The sequence below is a fragment of the Mauremys mutica genome, chromosome 15, assembly GCF_020497125.1.
Source record: "Mauremys mutica isolate MM-2020 ecotype Southern chromosome 15, ASM2049712v1, whole genome shotgun sequence".
In the NCBI taxonomy this organism is placed as follows: domain Eukaryota; kingdom Metazoa; phylum Chordata; order Testudines; family Geoemydidae; genus Mauremys; species Mauremys mutica.
Genome location: NC_059086.1, coordinates 33,313,682 through 33,328,032, shown reverse-complemented (window position 1 = coordinate 33,328,032; position 14,351 = coordinate 33,313,682). Strand labels below are relative to the sequence as shown.

General features: G+C 61.8%; 1 protein-coding gene across 1 annotated transcript; it reads right to left on the bottom strand.

The window, feature by feature from the left end:
- Nucleotides 1-894: 894 nt before the first annotated feature.
- On the bottom strand, nt 895-10,297 carry LOC123350000 (immunoglobulin superfamily member 1-like). Its single transcript, XM_044988332.1, has 9 exons — nt 9,911-10,297; nt 9,766-9,801; nt 8,469-8,759; nt 6,574-6,864; nt 5,700-5,765; nt 4,813-4,878; nt 3,151-3,441; nt 1,502-1,786; nt 895-917 (listed from the first exon to the last, which is right to left on the bottom strand). The coding sequence occupies exons 1-9, from the start codon at nt 9,939-9,941 to the stop codon at nt 895-897; spliced, it is 1,380 nt and encodes a 459-aa protein (XP_044844267.1). The 5' UTR covers nt 9,942-10,297.
- Nucleotides 10,298-14,351: the final 4,054 nt, after the last annotated feature.

Sequence of the window (14,351 nt, the reverse complement as noted above, 5' to 3'; positions counted from 1 at the left end):
TCCAGAGCTGGTCCGATGGTGATTCCCTCCCAGCCCTGGTACCTGGCCCCACGGTGCCTGGTCGGGTGGGAGTCGGCGCCGCTCCTGGCTTGGTTCGGTCGATTCCCCCTCCAGAAATAGAACCAGTGTCTGTCGGGGCGGGTGGAGGGGATGAAACAGAGACTCAGTGATCACCCCCCGACTCAGCATCGATCTTCACTGTCAGTCCCGGGATGGGGGAGGGGGATTTTAGTGGCTGGGGAATGGGGACCCCCTCCCTTCCCTCACTGTATCAAACCAGGGGGGCGCTAATACCGACAGCCCAGACTCGCTCTGAGATCACCGTTTTGGGTCCAGTTTTCATGTAGACAAGGTCTTAGACCATCTTTCGATCCCTCACCAGACGTGCTCCCATCTCCCTGCCACCCAACGTCCCCATGGACCCACATTCCCACGGACCCATGGCCGTCTGTCCCCACTAGGGCTGCCAACTTTCTAATCACACAAAACCAAACACCCCTGCCCCACCCTCTGCCCCGCCCCTTCTCTGAGGCTCCGCCCCCTGCTCACTCAATCCCAGCTCCCCCCCCCTCACTTTCACTAGGCTGGGGGAGGGGGCTGTAGTGTTGGAGGTCAGGGCTGTGGACTGGGGGTGCAGACTCTGGGGTGGGGCTGGGGGGGTTGGGGTGTGGGAGGGGGCTCTGGGCCTGGGGGTTCAGAATGCAGAAGGGGGGTCCAGGCTCTGGCTGGGGGTGCAGGCTCTGGGATGGGGCCGAGGATGTGGGGCTTGGGGTGGAGGAGGTGGCTCCGGGCTGGGGTGCATCCAATTTTGGGCCCCCCACTACAGAAGGGCAGGGGCAGCATGTGGAGCCTCGCTGGCCACCCCGGTGCTTAGGGGCCGCAGGGACCTGGTGGCTACTTCCAGGAGACGTGCGGAGCTGGGGTGGGCAGAAAGCCTGCCTTAGCCATGGGTCCCCGCTGTGCCGTTGACCTGACTTTTAATGGCCTGGTTGGCAGGGCCTACTGGAGCTGCCAGGGTCCCTTTTCGACCAGGCACCTGGCAACCCTAGAACCAAAACTGCCTAAAATCCAGAGAACCCCTCTGTACCCATTTGTCTACCTAATGGGGTCCCCCAGTCTGGGAGCCAGGACTCCTGGGTTCTATCCCCAGCCCCAGTTTAGATCAGGAAGGGGCTGGGAGTCAGAGGTGCAGAGTGCTGCACAGACACAGACAAAAGGTGAAGAAGGATAATTATCCCCCATTCTTGCAAGAGGAAATGGAGGCACAGGCAGATTTAGTGACACCCCAAGGTCACATGGGGGCAGAGATCCCCCCTCCCTCATCCCCCTAGCTCCAGTGGCTGGGAAACCCCCGAGTTACTCCGTCCCCACTCCCTGGCCAGGCATCCCCTCTGCTGGGCCCAGGGCTCAGGGTAGAGCCTGGCTCTGAGCGTCCCATTGTTGGCCCAGAGACTCCTTGTGGGTCTGGCTGGGAGTGGGGATGCCAAGCCAGACCTCTCACCTGCTACAACGATCCGCACAAAATCACTGGGATCTGACCAGTTGGGTGGCTCCGATCTGGAGCGAGATCGGCAGCTGTAGCTCCCCGAGTCTTCCCGCCTGGCGCTGGGGATGGTGAATTCACCACCGTCCCCATCAGCATCCACCTCCTGGATTCGGATTCCACCTTTATACAGCAATAACTTCCTGGCCTCGCACCAGCACTGACAACGGATGGTGATGGCCGCCCCCAGGGTGATCACCCCGCTGGGGCTGACGGAGATGGAGGGTCCAGGCGCGGGGAGCTCTGCGTTCACACACAAACAGGAGTGAGATGGGGAGACACAAATCCCTCCCTGTGTGTCTGTAACCTGCCCTTAGCACCCAGCCCCAGGGACAACCCCAGGACTAACAGACACCTCACTGCATCCACAATCTGTTACTCCCGGGGCAATTCTGCACATCTGCAGACACGCTGGGGTTGCCAATTTTGGTTGGATGTATTCCTGGAGATTTCATCACATGACATAATCTTTAATTAAAGAGTCATCTTTAATTCCTGGAAACTCCAGGCCAATCCTGGACGGTTGGCAACCTTAAGACGTGCATAATTTGAAGGGGGTTCCCCTGCAGAAAATACATTCTGCCCAAAATGAGCTGCAGTTCCGCCTTTTCCCCACCAGAGCGCGCCGTGGCGCCAGAGCAGCCAGCAGCGTGAACGGAGCCCTCTATTTTGGCGCCACAGCGGCCCCTGGTGGGCAAAAGGTGGAACTGCAGCACCTCTGGGGCAGAATGTATTTTCTGTGGGGAAATAAATTCCCTGCCTGCCCCGTGCTGCAGAATCCCCCAGGAGCAGAAGTTCATCACAGCACCTGCCGCAGAGTGGGGCACCCAGGGCTGCTGGGGGGTCACAGACTGGGGCTCAGCATTGAGTCTGGGGACAGGGGAGGGGGCCTGGAGGAACACATGGGGACAGGGGGAGGAGCGGAGGCTGCAGGGACACATGGGGACGGGGGTTGCGGGGACAGGAGCTGATGTACCTGACTGAATGGGGGAGGCTTGAGGTCAGCCAGGGTCTGCATGGGGGAGGCTTCCCAGCTCCTAACAATCCTTCCCGCCAAAAACTTTCTCCCGCCCACACCCAACACCCTCCAGGTTCACTCCCAGGCTCCTTCCCTCTCCCTCAGCTCCTCCGTTACCCCCGACTCCCCCACACCCTTGACTGCTTCTGACAGCAGCAGGAAATGCAGCATTTTGCAGAATTTTTTATTTTTTGGTGCCGAATTCCCCCAGGAGTGTACAGTTGTCCAGGCTGGGGGGAAGTGAATTGAGTATTGGGGATGGTGCCGGCCGGACAGCCCCTGGGCCCCGACTCCTCTGTGCATCCCCAGAGCTGGGGCAGCCTGGGGGAGCATCCCCTGGGAAAGGCCCCTGCTCTTCAGCTTCCCCTGGGGGCAGGGATCCCCCCTCCCTCAGCTCCAAATCTCTAGTGGCTGCTGCTCTCCCTTGGCTGGAGAACCCCCAGTGACTCCGTCCCCACTCCCCGTCCAGGCGTCCCCTCTACTGGGCCCAGGGCAGAGCCTGGCTCTGAGCATCCCACCAGAGCATGACCCCCTGACAGTCCGGCTGGGTGTGGGGCTGGCAGTGGGTACATGGAGCCGGGCCCCTCACCTGCTACCACCAGCTCCACAGGGTCGCTGGGCTCTGACCAGACGGGTGGATTAGATTTGGTGCTATATTGGCAGCTGTAGCTCCCCGCGTCTCTCCGGCTCACACTGCGGATGGGAAACTCAGCCACGTCCCCTGCGGGGTCCATCACACGCCGTGTGTCTGGGTCTCCAGCTTTACTCAGAAGGACCCTCGCTCCCCGACACCGACACTCACACCGGATGGTCACGGCTCCCCCCGGGGCAACCCGCCCGCTGGGGCGCAGGGAGATGTTGGGTTTGGGGTAGCTGGGCTCTGCAGGCAGGAGGAGACAGACGGTGAGTCACAGACCCTGGCACAGTCACTGTGCCCCGTTCCCACAGCCCGGCCCCAGTGACGAGGCCGATACAGGGGCCTGCAGGGAGAGTCTCCTGGATGCTTTTCCCCCAAATCCAAGACCGAGGGAGCTGGGCTAGTGACACAAGAGACGTAGGCCCCCCAGCAGGGCAATGGCGCGGATCCATCTGCAAGGAGCCCAGGGAGGGATGACTGGGGCAGGGCAAGGAGAGGCCGAGGGGACCTAGAGGCCAATTGCATTTTCTCTCCATCGGCTGGGGAAGGAGAAATCAGTTCAGTGGGGAATGATCACAAGTGAATCAGAGTTCGCTGGTGTGATAAATAAAGGGTGGGGGGGAAGGTCCCTTTTATGGACACCCAGCCAGCCAGTTAGCTATAAAATCCCTCTTAGTAGCTGTTCTGTATTTGCTTCACCTGTAAAGGGTTAAAAAGTCTCACTGCGATGCACAGGTAACAGGAAGGGAGTGGGCACTTGGCCAAAGGAGCCAATGGGAAGGCTGGAGCCTTTTAAAACTGAGAAAAAAACTTCCCCTTTGTCTGTCTGTGGTTGTTCTCTGGGGAGAGATGGACAGGGCAGAGCGATGCTGTAAGAAAAGCTTGGGCCAGGTATGAAAAATCATCTGAATCATACCTAGAAACTACACATTTGAAACCCCCAGAGATGTAAGTAGATCAGGGAATGTCTAGGAAGACGCGATTAGGTTTCTCTCTTTTTATTTCTTTGTGGCATGTGGATTCCTCTGGGCTAACCTCACATGCTTTTGTTTTTGCTTGTAACCTTTAACTTGGACCCCAAAAAAGCTATTCTGGGTGCTTAATCCTTGGAATTACTCTTTTAAAATCTATCAATAACCTAAGTTCCCAGATCTATTTTCTTTCTTTTTAAATAAAATTTACCTTTTTTAAGAACAGAATTGGATGTTTGTGTCCTAAGAGGTTTGTGCACATGTTGTTTAATTAGCTGGTGGCAACAGCTGATTTCCTTTGTTTTTCTTTCTCAGCTCGTCCCCCAGACGGGGGGTGAAAGGGCTTGAGGGTGCCCCAAAGGGAGGAATTCCCAAGTGCGCCTTCCTGGGCTCTCAGAGGGGTTCTGCATTTGGGTGGTGGCAGCATCTACCCAGCCAAGGTCAGAGAGAAGCTGTGACCTTGGGAGTTGAATACCAGCCTGGAGTGGCCAGTGTGAATTTTTAGCGTCCTTGAGTGCCCCCCCCCCTTCTGCACTCAAAGTCACTGCCCCTGAGAACAGCCTCCACCCCTCCCCCAGAGCAGCCACTGGGGGAAACTGCCCCATAATCTGTGACTCAAGAGATTTCCCCCCAGCCCTGGTACCTGGTCCCGCGCTGCCCGGGCGGGTGGGAGTCGGCGCCGCTCCACGCTGGGTCGGGTCGGTTCCCCCTGCGGGAATAGAACCAGCGTCCATCGGGGTGGGGAAAAGGGCTGAAATGGTGACTCCGCGATCGTCCCACCCCCACCCTGCAATTCAGCATCGATCGTCAGGGTCATTCTGGGTGGGGGGAGGGAGATTTTTGTGGCTGGGGCCTGAGCCGTCTGGGCAGCCCCTGGGCCCCGTCTCCTCTGTGCGTCCCCAGAGCAGGGGCAGCCCAGGGAGCATCCCCTGGCAAAAGCCTCCCTGCTCTGCAGCTCCCCCTGGGGCAGGGATCCCCCCTCCCTCAGCCCTGAATCTCCAGTGGCTACTCCCCAGCCGGATGTCCCCACCTCTGGGCCCAGGACTCAGGGCAGAGCCTGGCTCTGAGCGTCCCATAAGTGCCGAGCCCCCAAGGGTCCAGCTGGGGCTTGGGTTGGGAGCGGAGACACTGAGCCGGGCCCCTCACCTGCTACCACCAGCTCCACGGGGTCGCTGGGCTGCGAGGAGACGAAGGGCTCTGCCCAGGGCTGGTAGCTGCAGCTGTAGCTCCCTCCGTGCTGCCGGCCCACGATGAGGATGCGGAACTCGGCCCCAGCCCCAGCAGGGTCCATGTGTCGCTGCAGGTCGCCCCCCCCCCCCGTGGCCACTGATGGGCCCAGCTGCCCCCAGAGGAAGCCTCCGGCTGCCCCGTTAGCGGCGGGTTCGCGTCTGAGCAGGAGGCTTCGCTCCCCTCCCAAATCTGTCAGCGGAGGGGTCACTGCCCCTGAGAACAGCCTCCCTCCCTCCCCCTGGGCAACCACTGGGGAGAAACTGCCCCATAATCTGTGACTCAATAGATTCCTCCCGGTACCTGGTCCCGTGACGCCCGGACGGGTGGGAGCCGGGGCCTCTCCAGGCTGCGACGGGTTGGTTCCCCCTGCGGAAATAGAACCAGTGTTCATTGGGGCAGGGGCTGAAACAGCGACTCAGCCATCGCCCCACCCTCCAGGACTCGGCATCGATCATCACTGTCATTCCGGGGGGGGAAGGTGGGATTTTCATGGCTGGCGGCCAATGCCAGCTCAGCAGCCCCCAGGCCCTGACTCCTCCATCAGTCGCCAGAGCTGGGGCAGCTGGGGGAACATCCCCCTAGGACAGGCCCCTGCTCTGCAACTCCCCCTGGGGGCAGGGCCGTGTTCCCCCTCATTTCTTACATCCAGGTGCGGAATGAATTTTATTATGTGCACAGAGAGGTGATGTGTGGTGGGGGTGGGGCTGAGGGGTTCGGGGTATGGGAGGGGGCTCAGGGCTGGGGCAGCGGGTTGCAGGGTGGGGGTGGTGAGGGCTCCGTCTCTGGGTGGGGGCTCTGGGGTGGGGCTGGGGATGAGGGTTTGGGGTGCAGGCTGCCTCAGGGCTGCAGCGGGGAGAGAGGACTCCCCCCAGCCCTCCCTCGCTGCAGCGGCCCAGGGCCGGGGGAGAAGTGCCTCTCCCTGGCCGCAGCAGCTTAGAGGGAACTTAGGGGCAGGGATCTCCCCTCCCTTAGTCCCAAATCTCCAGTGGCTGCTGCTCTCCCTGGCTGGGGAACCCCCCAGTGACTCTGTCCCCACTCCCCGGCCGGGCGTCCTCTCTGCTGGGCCCAGGGCTCAGGGCAGAGCCTGGCTCCGAGCGTCCCATCGGTGGAGAGTCCCCCTCAGAGTCCGGCTGGGTGTGGGGCAAGGAGCGGGGATGCCAAGCTGGGATCTCACCAGCTACCGCCAGCTGCACGGTGTCGCTGGGCTGCGAGGAGACGAAGGGCTCTGACCGGGGCCGGTAGCTGCAGCTGTAGCTCCCTCCGTGCTGCCGGCCCACGCTGGGGATGCGGAACTCGGCCCCGTCCCCAGCCGGGTCCATCTGTCGCTGCAAGTTCAGGTCTCCAGCCTTGTGCAGGAAGAACCTCACGTCCCGGCGCGGCCCCTGACACCGGATGGTGACGTCTGTCCCTGAGGCGGTGACCGAAGTGAGGCTCAGGGAGATGGAGGGTCCAGGTAAGCTGGGATCTGCGCACAGGAGACAGGCTGTGAGAGCCAGACCCGGGCACCCACCCAGCCCCGGCCTCCCCGGCCTACACCAGCCCTGGGCAGATCCAGGGGCCCCCGGGCAGAGATTCTCTCCCAGATCCCAGAGTTCCCCCCACCCAGAATCCCGGCCCTGTGAGCGGAGCTCCCAGCCCCACAGACACTGAGCCGCGGCTCCCTAGTGCTTGGGATCCTCATATGCCGTGTGTGGCCCCTGCCTCGTTCACTGCGTTCGGCCTGCCCTGGACACAGAGCGACTGAGCTGTGCTCTGGGGCAGTGCACGGCCGGAGAGCAGCAGCTGAGCTGAGGCCGAGCAAGGCAGGGACAATGCTGGGGGCGGGGGGCAGCACCGGGAGGCGTTGGCAGGTGTAGCGCCGTCTCCGGTGGCTGCCGGCGCTTGCCCACAACTGGTGGGTTTAGGCTGCAGTCTGGGGTGCTCCTGGCTTCCCTGCGGCCGCTGAGCTCTCACGTAGCAGCGCCCATGAGCAGCGCTTTCCCCCAACTGTGCTGGGCTAGGAGACGCCGTCCCATCCTGGCTGCAGTGACCTGCCCTCGGGTCCCGCCACCGGCACCTCTTGGCCGGCCCGCGCTGATAGAGCTGGGCAGGAAGCCATCAGCCCTTCGCAGACTCCATCTGGCGCAGACGCTGCAGCGCGGCTCCTCCCCAGCACAGGCTGCCCCGAGGGCACCATGCCCAGCCCCCGCTCCCTACATCGGCTTCCCGCAGACGGAGTCAAGTCCGAGGTCTCTGCCCTGATCTCCGAGGTGCCCGAGGGCTGAGCCCAGCGTGTTCCCGGCTCCGGCTGCAGGGGGCTGCGAGTGCCGGGTGCGTGGGGCCGGGCTGGGCGCTCGAGGACAAGCCGCCCAGGACGCCGGGTGCACACGCGAGCGGCTAGTCCTGCCCGCCCACGGCTCCATTGCTGTTTTCAGCTCCATCAGAGCTAACCCAGGTGCCCCCCGCAGACCCCCAGCTGCAGGGCAGACACCCGACAACAGCCCACAGTTCTGGGGTGACCCTGGGGTGTCGGCTCCCTGCCCCCGGCCCGGCCACAATCAGGGTCACGCTCGTCTGGGCAGGGGACAGAACTTCCCCCGGGGCCGGGCCCAGGCTGCAGAACGAGCTCCCCCAGCAGCCAAGGGCCCCCCAAACCTCCCCACCTCCGGCTCCAAGGCCAGGCGCCCTCCCCCGGCCGGCCTGCTCCGTTATCGACCGGGGGCAGCGCGGCCATTGACCCCCCAAACCGCCCCAGACCAGCCCCTCTGCGGTGGGCACAGACCTCCCCCGGGAAGAGGCCGAGAGAGAACGACCCGCCCGGGACAGACGGGGCCACGGCGCTTAATGCTCGACTGGCAGGCGCCCGACACCGCGGTGACCAGGGAGCGTCAGACCATGTGCAGGGTAGAAGGCTGCTCCCCCCTGGCTGGGACCCCCAGTGACTCCGTCCCCCGTCCCCGGCCGGGCGTCCCCTCTGCTGGGTCCAGGGCTCAGGGCAGAGCCTGGCTCTGAGTGGCCCATCGGTGCGAGCCCCCGGGGATCTAGCTGGGGGTGGGGCTGGGAGCCGAGGTGCCGGGCTGGGCCCTTCACCTGCTACAATGATCTGCACAGGGTCACTGGGCTCCGAGTAGGCAGGTGGGTCTGTTCTGTTGCTATAACGACAGGTGTAGCTGCCCCCGTCTTCCCGTCTGGCGCTGGTGATGGGAAATTCAGCCTCAGAGCCGGCAGGGTCTGTGTAATTCAGATAGTTCCCAGCTCCATCCTTGTAGAGTTGGATCCTCATGCCCAGGAGCTGATGCCAGCACCGGATGGTGATGTTTCCCCTCATGGGGATCACCCCACCGGGGCTGACGGAGATGGAGGGTTTGGGGTAGGACCCCTCTGGAGTCACAAACAAACAAGCAGTGAGTGGGGGTGACACAAACCGCGTCCGTCTGATTCAATCCTCTGCCCATCTGTCGCTCCAGCGTTTTACCTCCTGCCCGTCCCTGGGGTGCAGCCCGGCCCCGCGGCTCACAGCCGGGGTGAGACACAGCAGGGGGGAAGGAGATTTCCAGTCTCAGATTCCCTCAGTTCTCCAGGGTCAATTCAACCCTGCCCCTGCTGCATTCAGGGGTGACTCCGGATTGACCCCGGGGCTGAGATCAGAATCACCCTTCTTCTGTATTTCTAAGTTGCAGCCGAGCTGCAGCTTTGCTGGAGTTGGGCTGAACACGGATTATTCTTTAAAATATTATAAAAAACCACATTGACCCCAATTGTCCAGCAACGTGCTGCATGCACAGGATGCACAGCTTTGAACGCGGGTGAATTCTCCCTGCGTGGTGCTGTGACAGAAAACTGCTTAGCCAACCCTCTGCCACTCCAGCCCCAATTAAGGGAGGTGAATTGGCGCTGGGTAGAGCACCTGGCCCTGACTGGGGAAGCTGGAACAGCGGCTGCTTCATCAGGCTGGGACGGGATAAAAGCCCCACGGGAAGGAAGCCGGGGGGAGCTGGGCAGGCTGTAAGCTGCACTGGAGGAAAGGCAGTGAGGGGAAGCAGAGAGAGAGAGAGCCTGGCCCCCTCTCTCCTGCTGGTGGATGGTAAGAAGGGGACTATGTGTTCGGTGGAAAGGTGGTGGGAACACAACCTTGCACTGCCCAAGGTCTTTGTGTGACTTTCTCATCCCAGCGGGGGCAGGAGCCAGGAGGGCCCTGCAGGGACCCTGTTACAGGTGCCCATCGCTGCAATGAGTGGGGCAAGGTCTCAGTCCCCACCTCTGGGTGTGGAAGGGAGCAAAGGTCTGGCAGGATCATCCCTTTGGGGGATCTGTGCCCCCTCCACCCACGTCCCTTGTCCTTAATGTGGAAATTCCCCCAGCTGCCCCATTCCCCACGGATACTCACGTCCCAACACCCTGCTTCGCCCGGCCAGCCAGCAGCCTGGAAAGGAGACGGGTCATTAGGGGCCAGATCTCAGCTCAACTGGATCCTACACCCTGGTCTCAGATCCCCTCCAAGGACACATGCCCTGGCTGTCTCCGATACTCACCAAGGAGGAGGACGGTGAGAGCAGACGCCATGACGGGGGCAGTGGGGGCCCCTCAGCGCTGCCACCAACACCCCAGTGCTGAGCTCCACCGAGCCTGAGGCCCGAGTGCGAGCGGAATGAGGAACTGCGCCGGGGGCTGCAGCCCCAGGAAGCCCGTGATGTGCTCGGCCCCTTTCTGCACCATCAGATGGTTTCTCTGCAATCTCCAGCCCAAATGTACCGTGGTCAGAGCAAAGCCAGATCCCTGCAACACCCAGCAAACCACATCCCCTCCTGCAGCTGCCTGGTCCCCTCCACCCCCTGCCATCACGTCCCAGCCCCACATGGGAGCTGCCCAGTCTGGGGACCAGCTGGGAATGGGGCAATCTCAGGAGGCATCAAGAGATTCCCAGGCTGCCCTGACCTTTTCCAACAGGCCTGTGTAGCCTCCCTGGAGCAGCAGCTCAGACCAGAGGAGTGATCCCCCCCACACACATACACACAGTGCCCCCCACGCAGCGATCCTCTCCTATGGAGCAGGGCAGAGGTTCCTTCCTGACCAGGCTGGGCCCATCGCCCACCCTGGAGCATGAGGGTGGAGGGACCTGGCCAACCTCCCTCTCAGGTAGCGTCGCTGCAGATGCTATTCTTAGCGCAGTGGTGTGAGACAGACGGGACAGAGGGGTGGGGGGGTTGTGGTTTCCGGCCCCCGTAATGGGACGGGGGACGGACAAATTTAGATTCTGAATTGCTTAAGCAGCAACCAAAAAATCCGTGAAAAGGGGACGCGGGTCCAGAGCCGGCGTTCTGCTGTTTCTGCTACTGCCTGTGAAACTCTGTGTAAACCTGATTCCCCGCCAGCGACCCTATAATATAACCTGGCTCTGGGAGGGGAGTGGAGTCTAGTGGTTAGAGCAGGAGGGTCTCCCCCTGCCACTCCCCAGAGCAATCCCATCTCCCCCAGGTGTGACACAAACTTCTGGGGCAGAGACAGGGGGGCTGTGAGGTGCCTGGGGGTGGGGGTGGGGGTATTTATTGATCTGTGTTTATTACAAATCTGGAGATTAACAGGATGCAAAACAACATAAAATCTGTCTCGATGCGTCCCCTCCCCGTGCTGAGCCCTCCCAGCCCCCCACACGTGGGAGGGGAGGGTCCCCCCTTAATCTTCCCTAGAAGCAGAGTTCTCTGGGGCTGGCGCTGCAGGGGGGTGAGTCTGTTGCCCCCCTGGGGGCTGGTGCCCCATGGCTGTGAGGGGTTCTGACTGTGGGGTCCCCAGCAAACATTGATGGCAGCGTACACGCTGGGCTAGGTGGGCTCAAGGGCAGGGGATGGGCCCCCCTTGCTTGGCTTGCAGCACCTGGTCGTCCAGCTCGGCGTAGGTGAGTCCGTTGGCGACGGGGTCGGGCTCCTGGGTCTGGGAGGGGAGAGAGACACCGTGTGTGTGTGTGTGTGTGTGTGTGTGCACGCGCACGTGCATGCACCAATCCCCCCCCAAACACACACACACAGAGCAGGGCCCATCCCCTCCAGCAGGGGGCGACAGGGAAACACAGACACCCTGCAATCCCAGCTGGCGATCCCATAAACCCACCCCCATCCCAGCAGCCCGACCCCAAACCACTGAGTGTGCCCGGAAAGGCTGGGGGGGGATTGAGAGGGGGCTTTGGGGTCCATGCAGGTCAAGGTTGGGGGTCAGGCCCCATGGGGGAACAGGGGCACTTACCGGGGTCTGCGTCTCTTTCCCTTCATCAATGGAGGAGTCTGTGGAACAGAGACACCCGCTGAGCTGCACCCCCGGCCGGCCCAGAGCAGAACCCCACACCCAGCTCCGACCCCCACATCCAGCCAGGGGGGTCAGAGCCCGGCACAGCCACCCCTCCCCCGCCCCACAACATGGACCAGGGTCATTACAGAGAGAAAAACTGAAGCACAGAGACAGTGGCAGAGTCTAGGGGTTTGGGCAGGGAAGGGGGGTTTGGAGTCAAAACATCTGGGCTCTCTCCCCGGCTCTGAAGGGTAGTTCGGTCTAGTGGTTAGAGCAGGGGGCTGGGAGCCAGGAGTGGATGGGGATTCCCCACAGGTCACGGGCTGGGAAGGTCCAATGGAGAAGTGCAGGGGGGGGGCACAAAAGCCCCAAGCCTGGGGGGGGGGAGAATGAGGGGGCCACAGAGGGAGTCCCTGAACTAGAGGGGGAGGGGAGGGTGACCCCCCCAGGGTGCTGGTGGGGAGGGAGACAAGAAGCTCAGCTGACACCGGCTACCTCTGGGACCCTCTGCTTAGCCCCGCCCAGCCGCTAAGAGAGAAAATCCCTTTGTAAATGTCATATCCCCCCAGCTGCAGGGAGATTCCCCATCACACCCAGAGAGCCCCCCATCCTGCTTCACGCTGAGCTCTGTTCCCTATCCCCAGCTCTGCCCTAACCACTAGACCCCCACTCCCCTCCCAGACCAGGGAGAAAACCCAGGAGTCCTGGCTCCCAGGCCTCCTGCTCTAACCACTAGACCCCCACTCCCCTGCCTGAGCTGGGACAGAACCCAGGAGCCCTGTGACCCAGGCAGGTCGACCGGGAGGGGGGAGGAGCCGGGGCTCCTACCTGTTTGATCTCGGTGCGGCTCGTTTTCCTGCAGAGGGACACAAACCAGAATCCCCCATGAGCCGATCGGGATCCCCCAGTCCCAGCACCCGGACACTCACCCCCACAGGGCAGCAGGGATGGGGGGACTGGGCAGTGAGGAGAGCGCCCCTAAAAGGGGTGGTGGGTGGCACAGCCCTTCCCTGATAGGATTTATCCACCAATTTCTAACACCCACATTTTGGGTCTCAGAGATTCATAGACTTTAAGGTCAGTAGGGACCATTATAATCGTCTAGTCTGACCTGCAGGCCACAGAATCTCACCCACCCCCTCCTGTAACAAACCCCTAACCTATGTGTGAGTTACTGAAGTCCTCAAATCGTGGTTTAAAGACCTCAAGGTGCAGAGAATCCTCCAGCCAGTGACCCGTGTCCCACGCTGCAGAGGAAGGCGAAAACCCCCCAGGGCCTCTGCCAATCTGCCCTGGAGGAAAATTCCTTCCCGACCCCAAATATGGTGATCAGCTAAACCCTGAGCATGTGGGCAAGACTCACCAGCCACCAGTTTATTGTATGGCCGAACCCAGCCCAGGCAGTTCTCAGGGGCCTCAGGCCTGGCCAGTCTCAGCACCGGCCAGCTGGGTCCGTCCCAGTCCAGGTGGGCTCCGGCTGCTCTTTGTCCCCAGTCCAGAGCGAGCTGCTTCCACCCGATCGGCCGATATCACCTCCCCCGAGCCCCTCCTCTGCCCTGCGTCTTCAGTCCCAGGCAAACCCATTACTGGGGCCGTCTCTTCCCAGTCCTTTCTCCTCCCACTGGCCAGAACCAGCCGCTCCCAACACGGGCTGGGCCTCCAGGTCATCGCTTGCTCTGTTCCGCCATGTCCAGGCGCTGTCCAGCATCCAGGCGAGGTCACACCTGGCCCTCGGCACCAGCAACCCCCCTCTCCCACCACCTCGTTACACACACAGCACACGGGGGAAACTGAGGCACTCATCGTGCTCATACAAAGCACGGAGAAAATTCTCCACTTTATCACATGGAGGGGCCTGGCCAACCTCCGTCTCAGGTAACGTCCTCTGCAGGGTCTATTCTTAGCCAAGTAGCGTGGGACAGAGACAGGGCCGGGGGGCGATGGGAGGGGTTGTTGTTTCCCGCCCCTGTGAGGGGGGGACGTAGGGGTAAATTTAGATCATAAGTTCTTAAAGGAGCAGCCGATAAAACCGCAAAAGGGGAAGTCTGCCCAGAGCCAGCGCTCGCTCGCAGTTTCTGATACTGCAGCGAAACTCTGCGTAAAGCTGATGTCCTGGCTGCTACCTTGTAATACACCCCGTCTCTCTGAGAGGGGAGTGGGGTCTAGTGGTTAAAGCAGGAGGGCCCCATGCCTCCCCCCCCCCCCCCCGAGCGATCCCATCTCCCCAAGGTGTTACACACATTCCTGGCGTAGGGAGAGGTGGGCTGTGCGGTGCCAGGCAGGGCAGTTTGTGATTCTGTGTTTATTACAGATCTGGAGAGGGGAAGGACTGGGTAACTCTCCCAAATGCACAGATGGGGAAACTGAGGAATCGAGCGAGGGGACCTGGTCAAAGTCCAGACCTGGGGATAGAACCCAGGAGTCCTGAGGCCCAGCCCGGTGCTTGATCCACTAGGGCGGTGGTTTTCAAACTTTTTTTCTGGTGACCCTGGGGTGTGGGAGGGGGCTCAGGGCTGGGGTAGAGGGTTGGGGTGCAGGGGGGTGAGGGCTGTGGGGTGGGGCCAGGAATGAGGGGTTTAGGGTCTGGGAGGGGTCTCTGGGCTGAGGGTGCAGGCTCTGGGATGGGGCGGGGGGATTTGTGGTGCAGGAGGGGGGTCTGGGGTCTCAGGGTTGGGGCAGGGTTGCAGGAGGGGG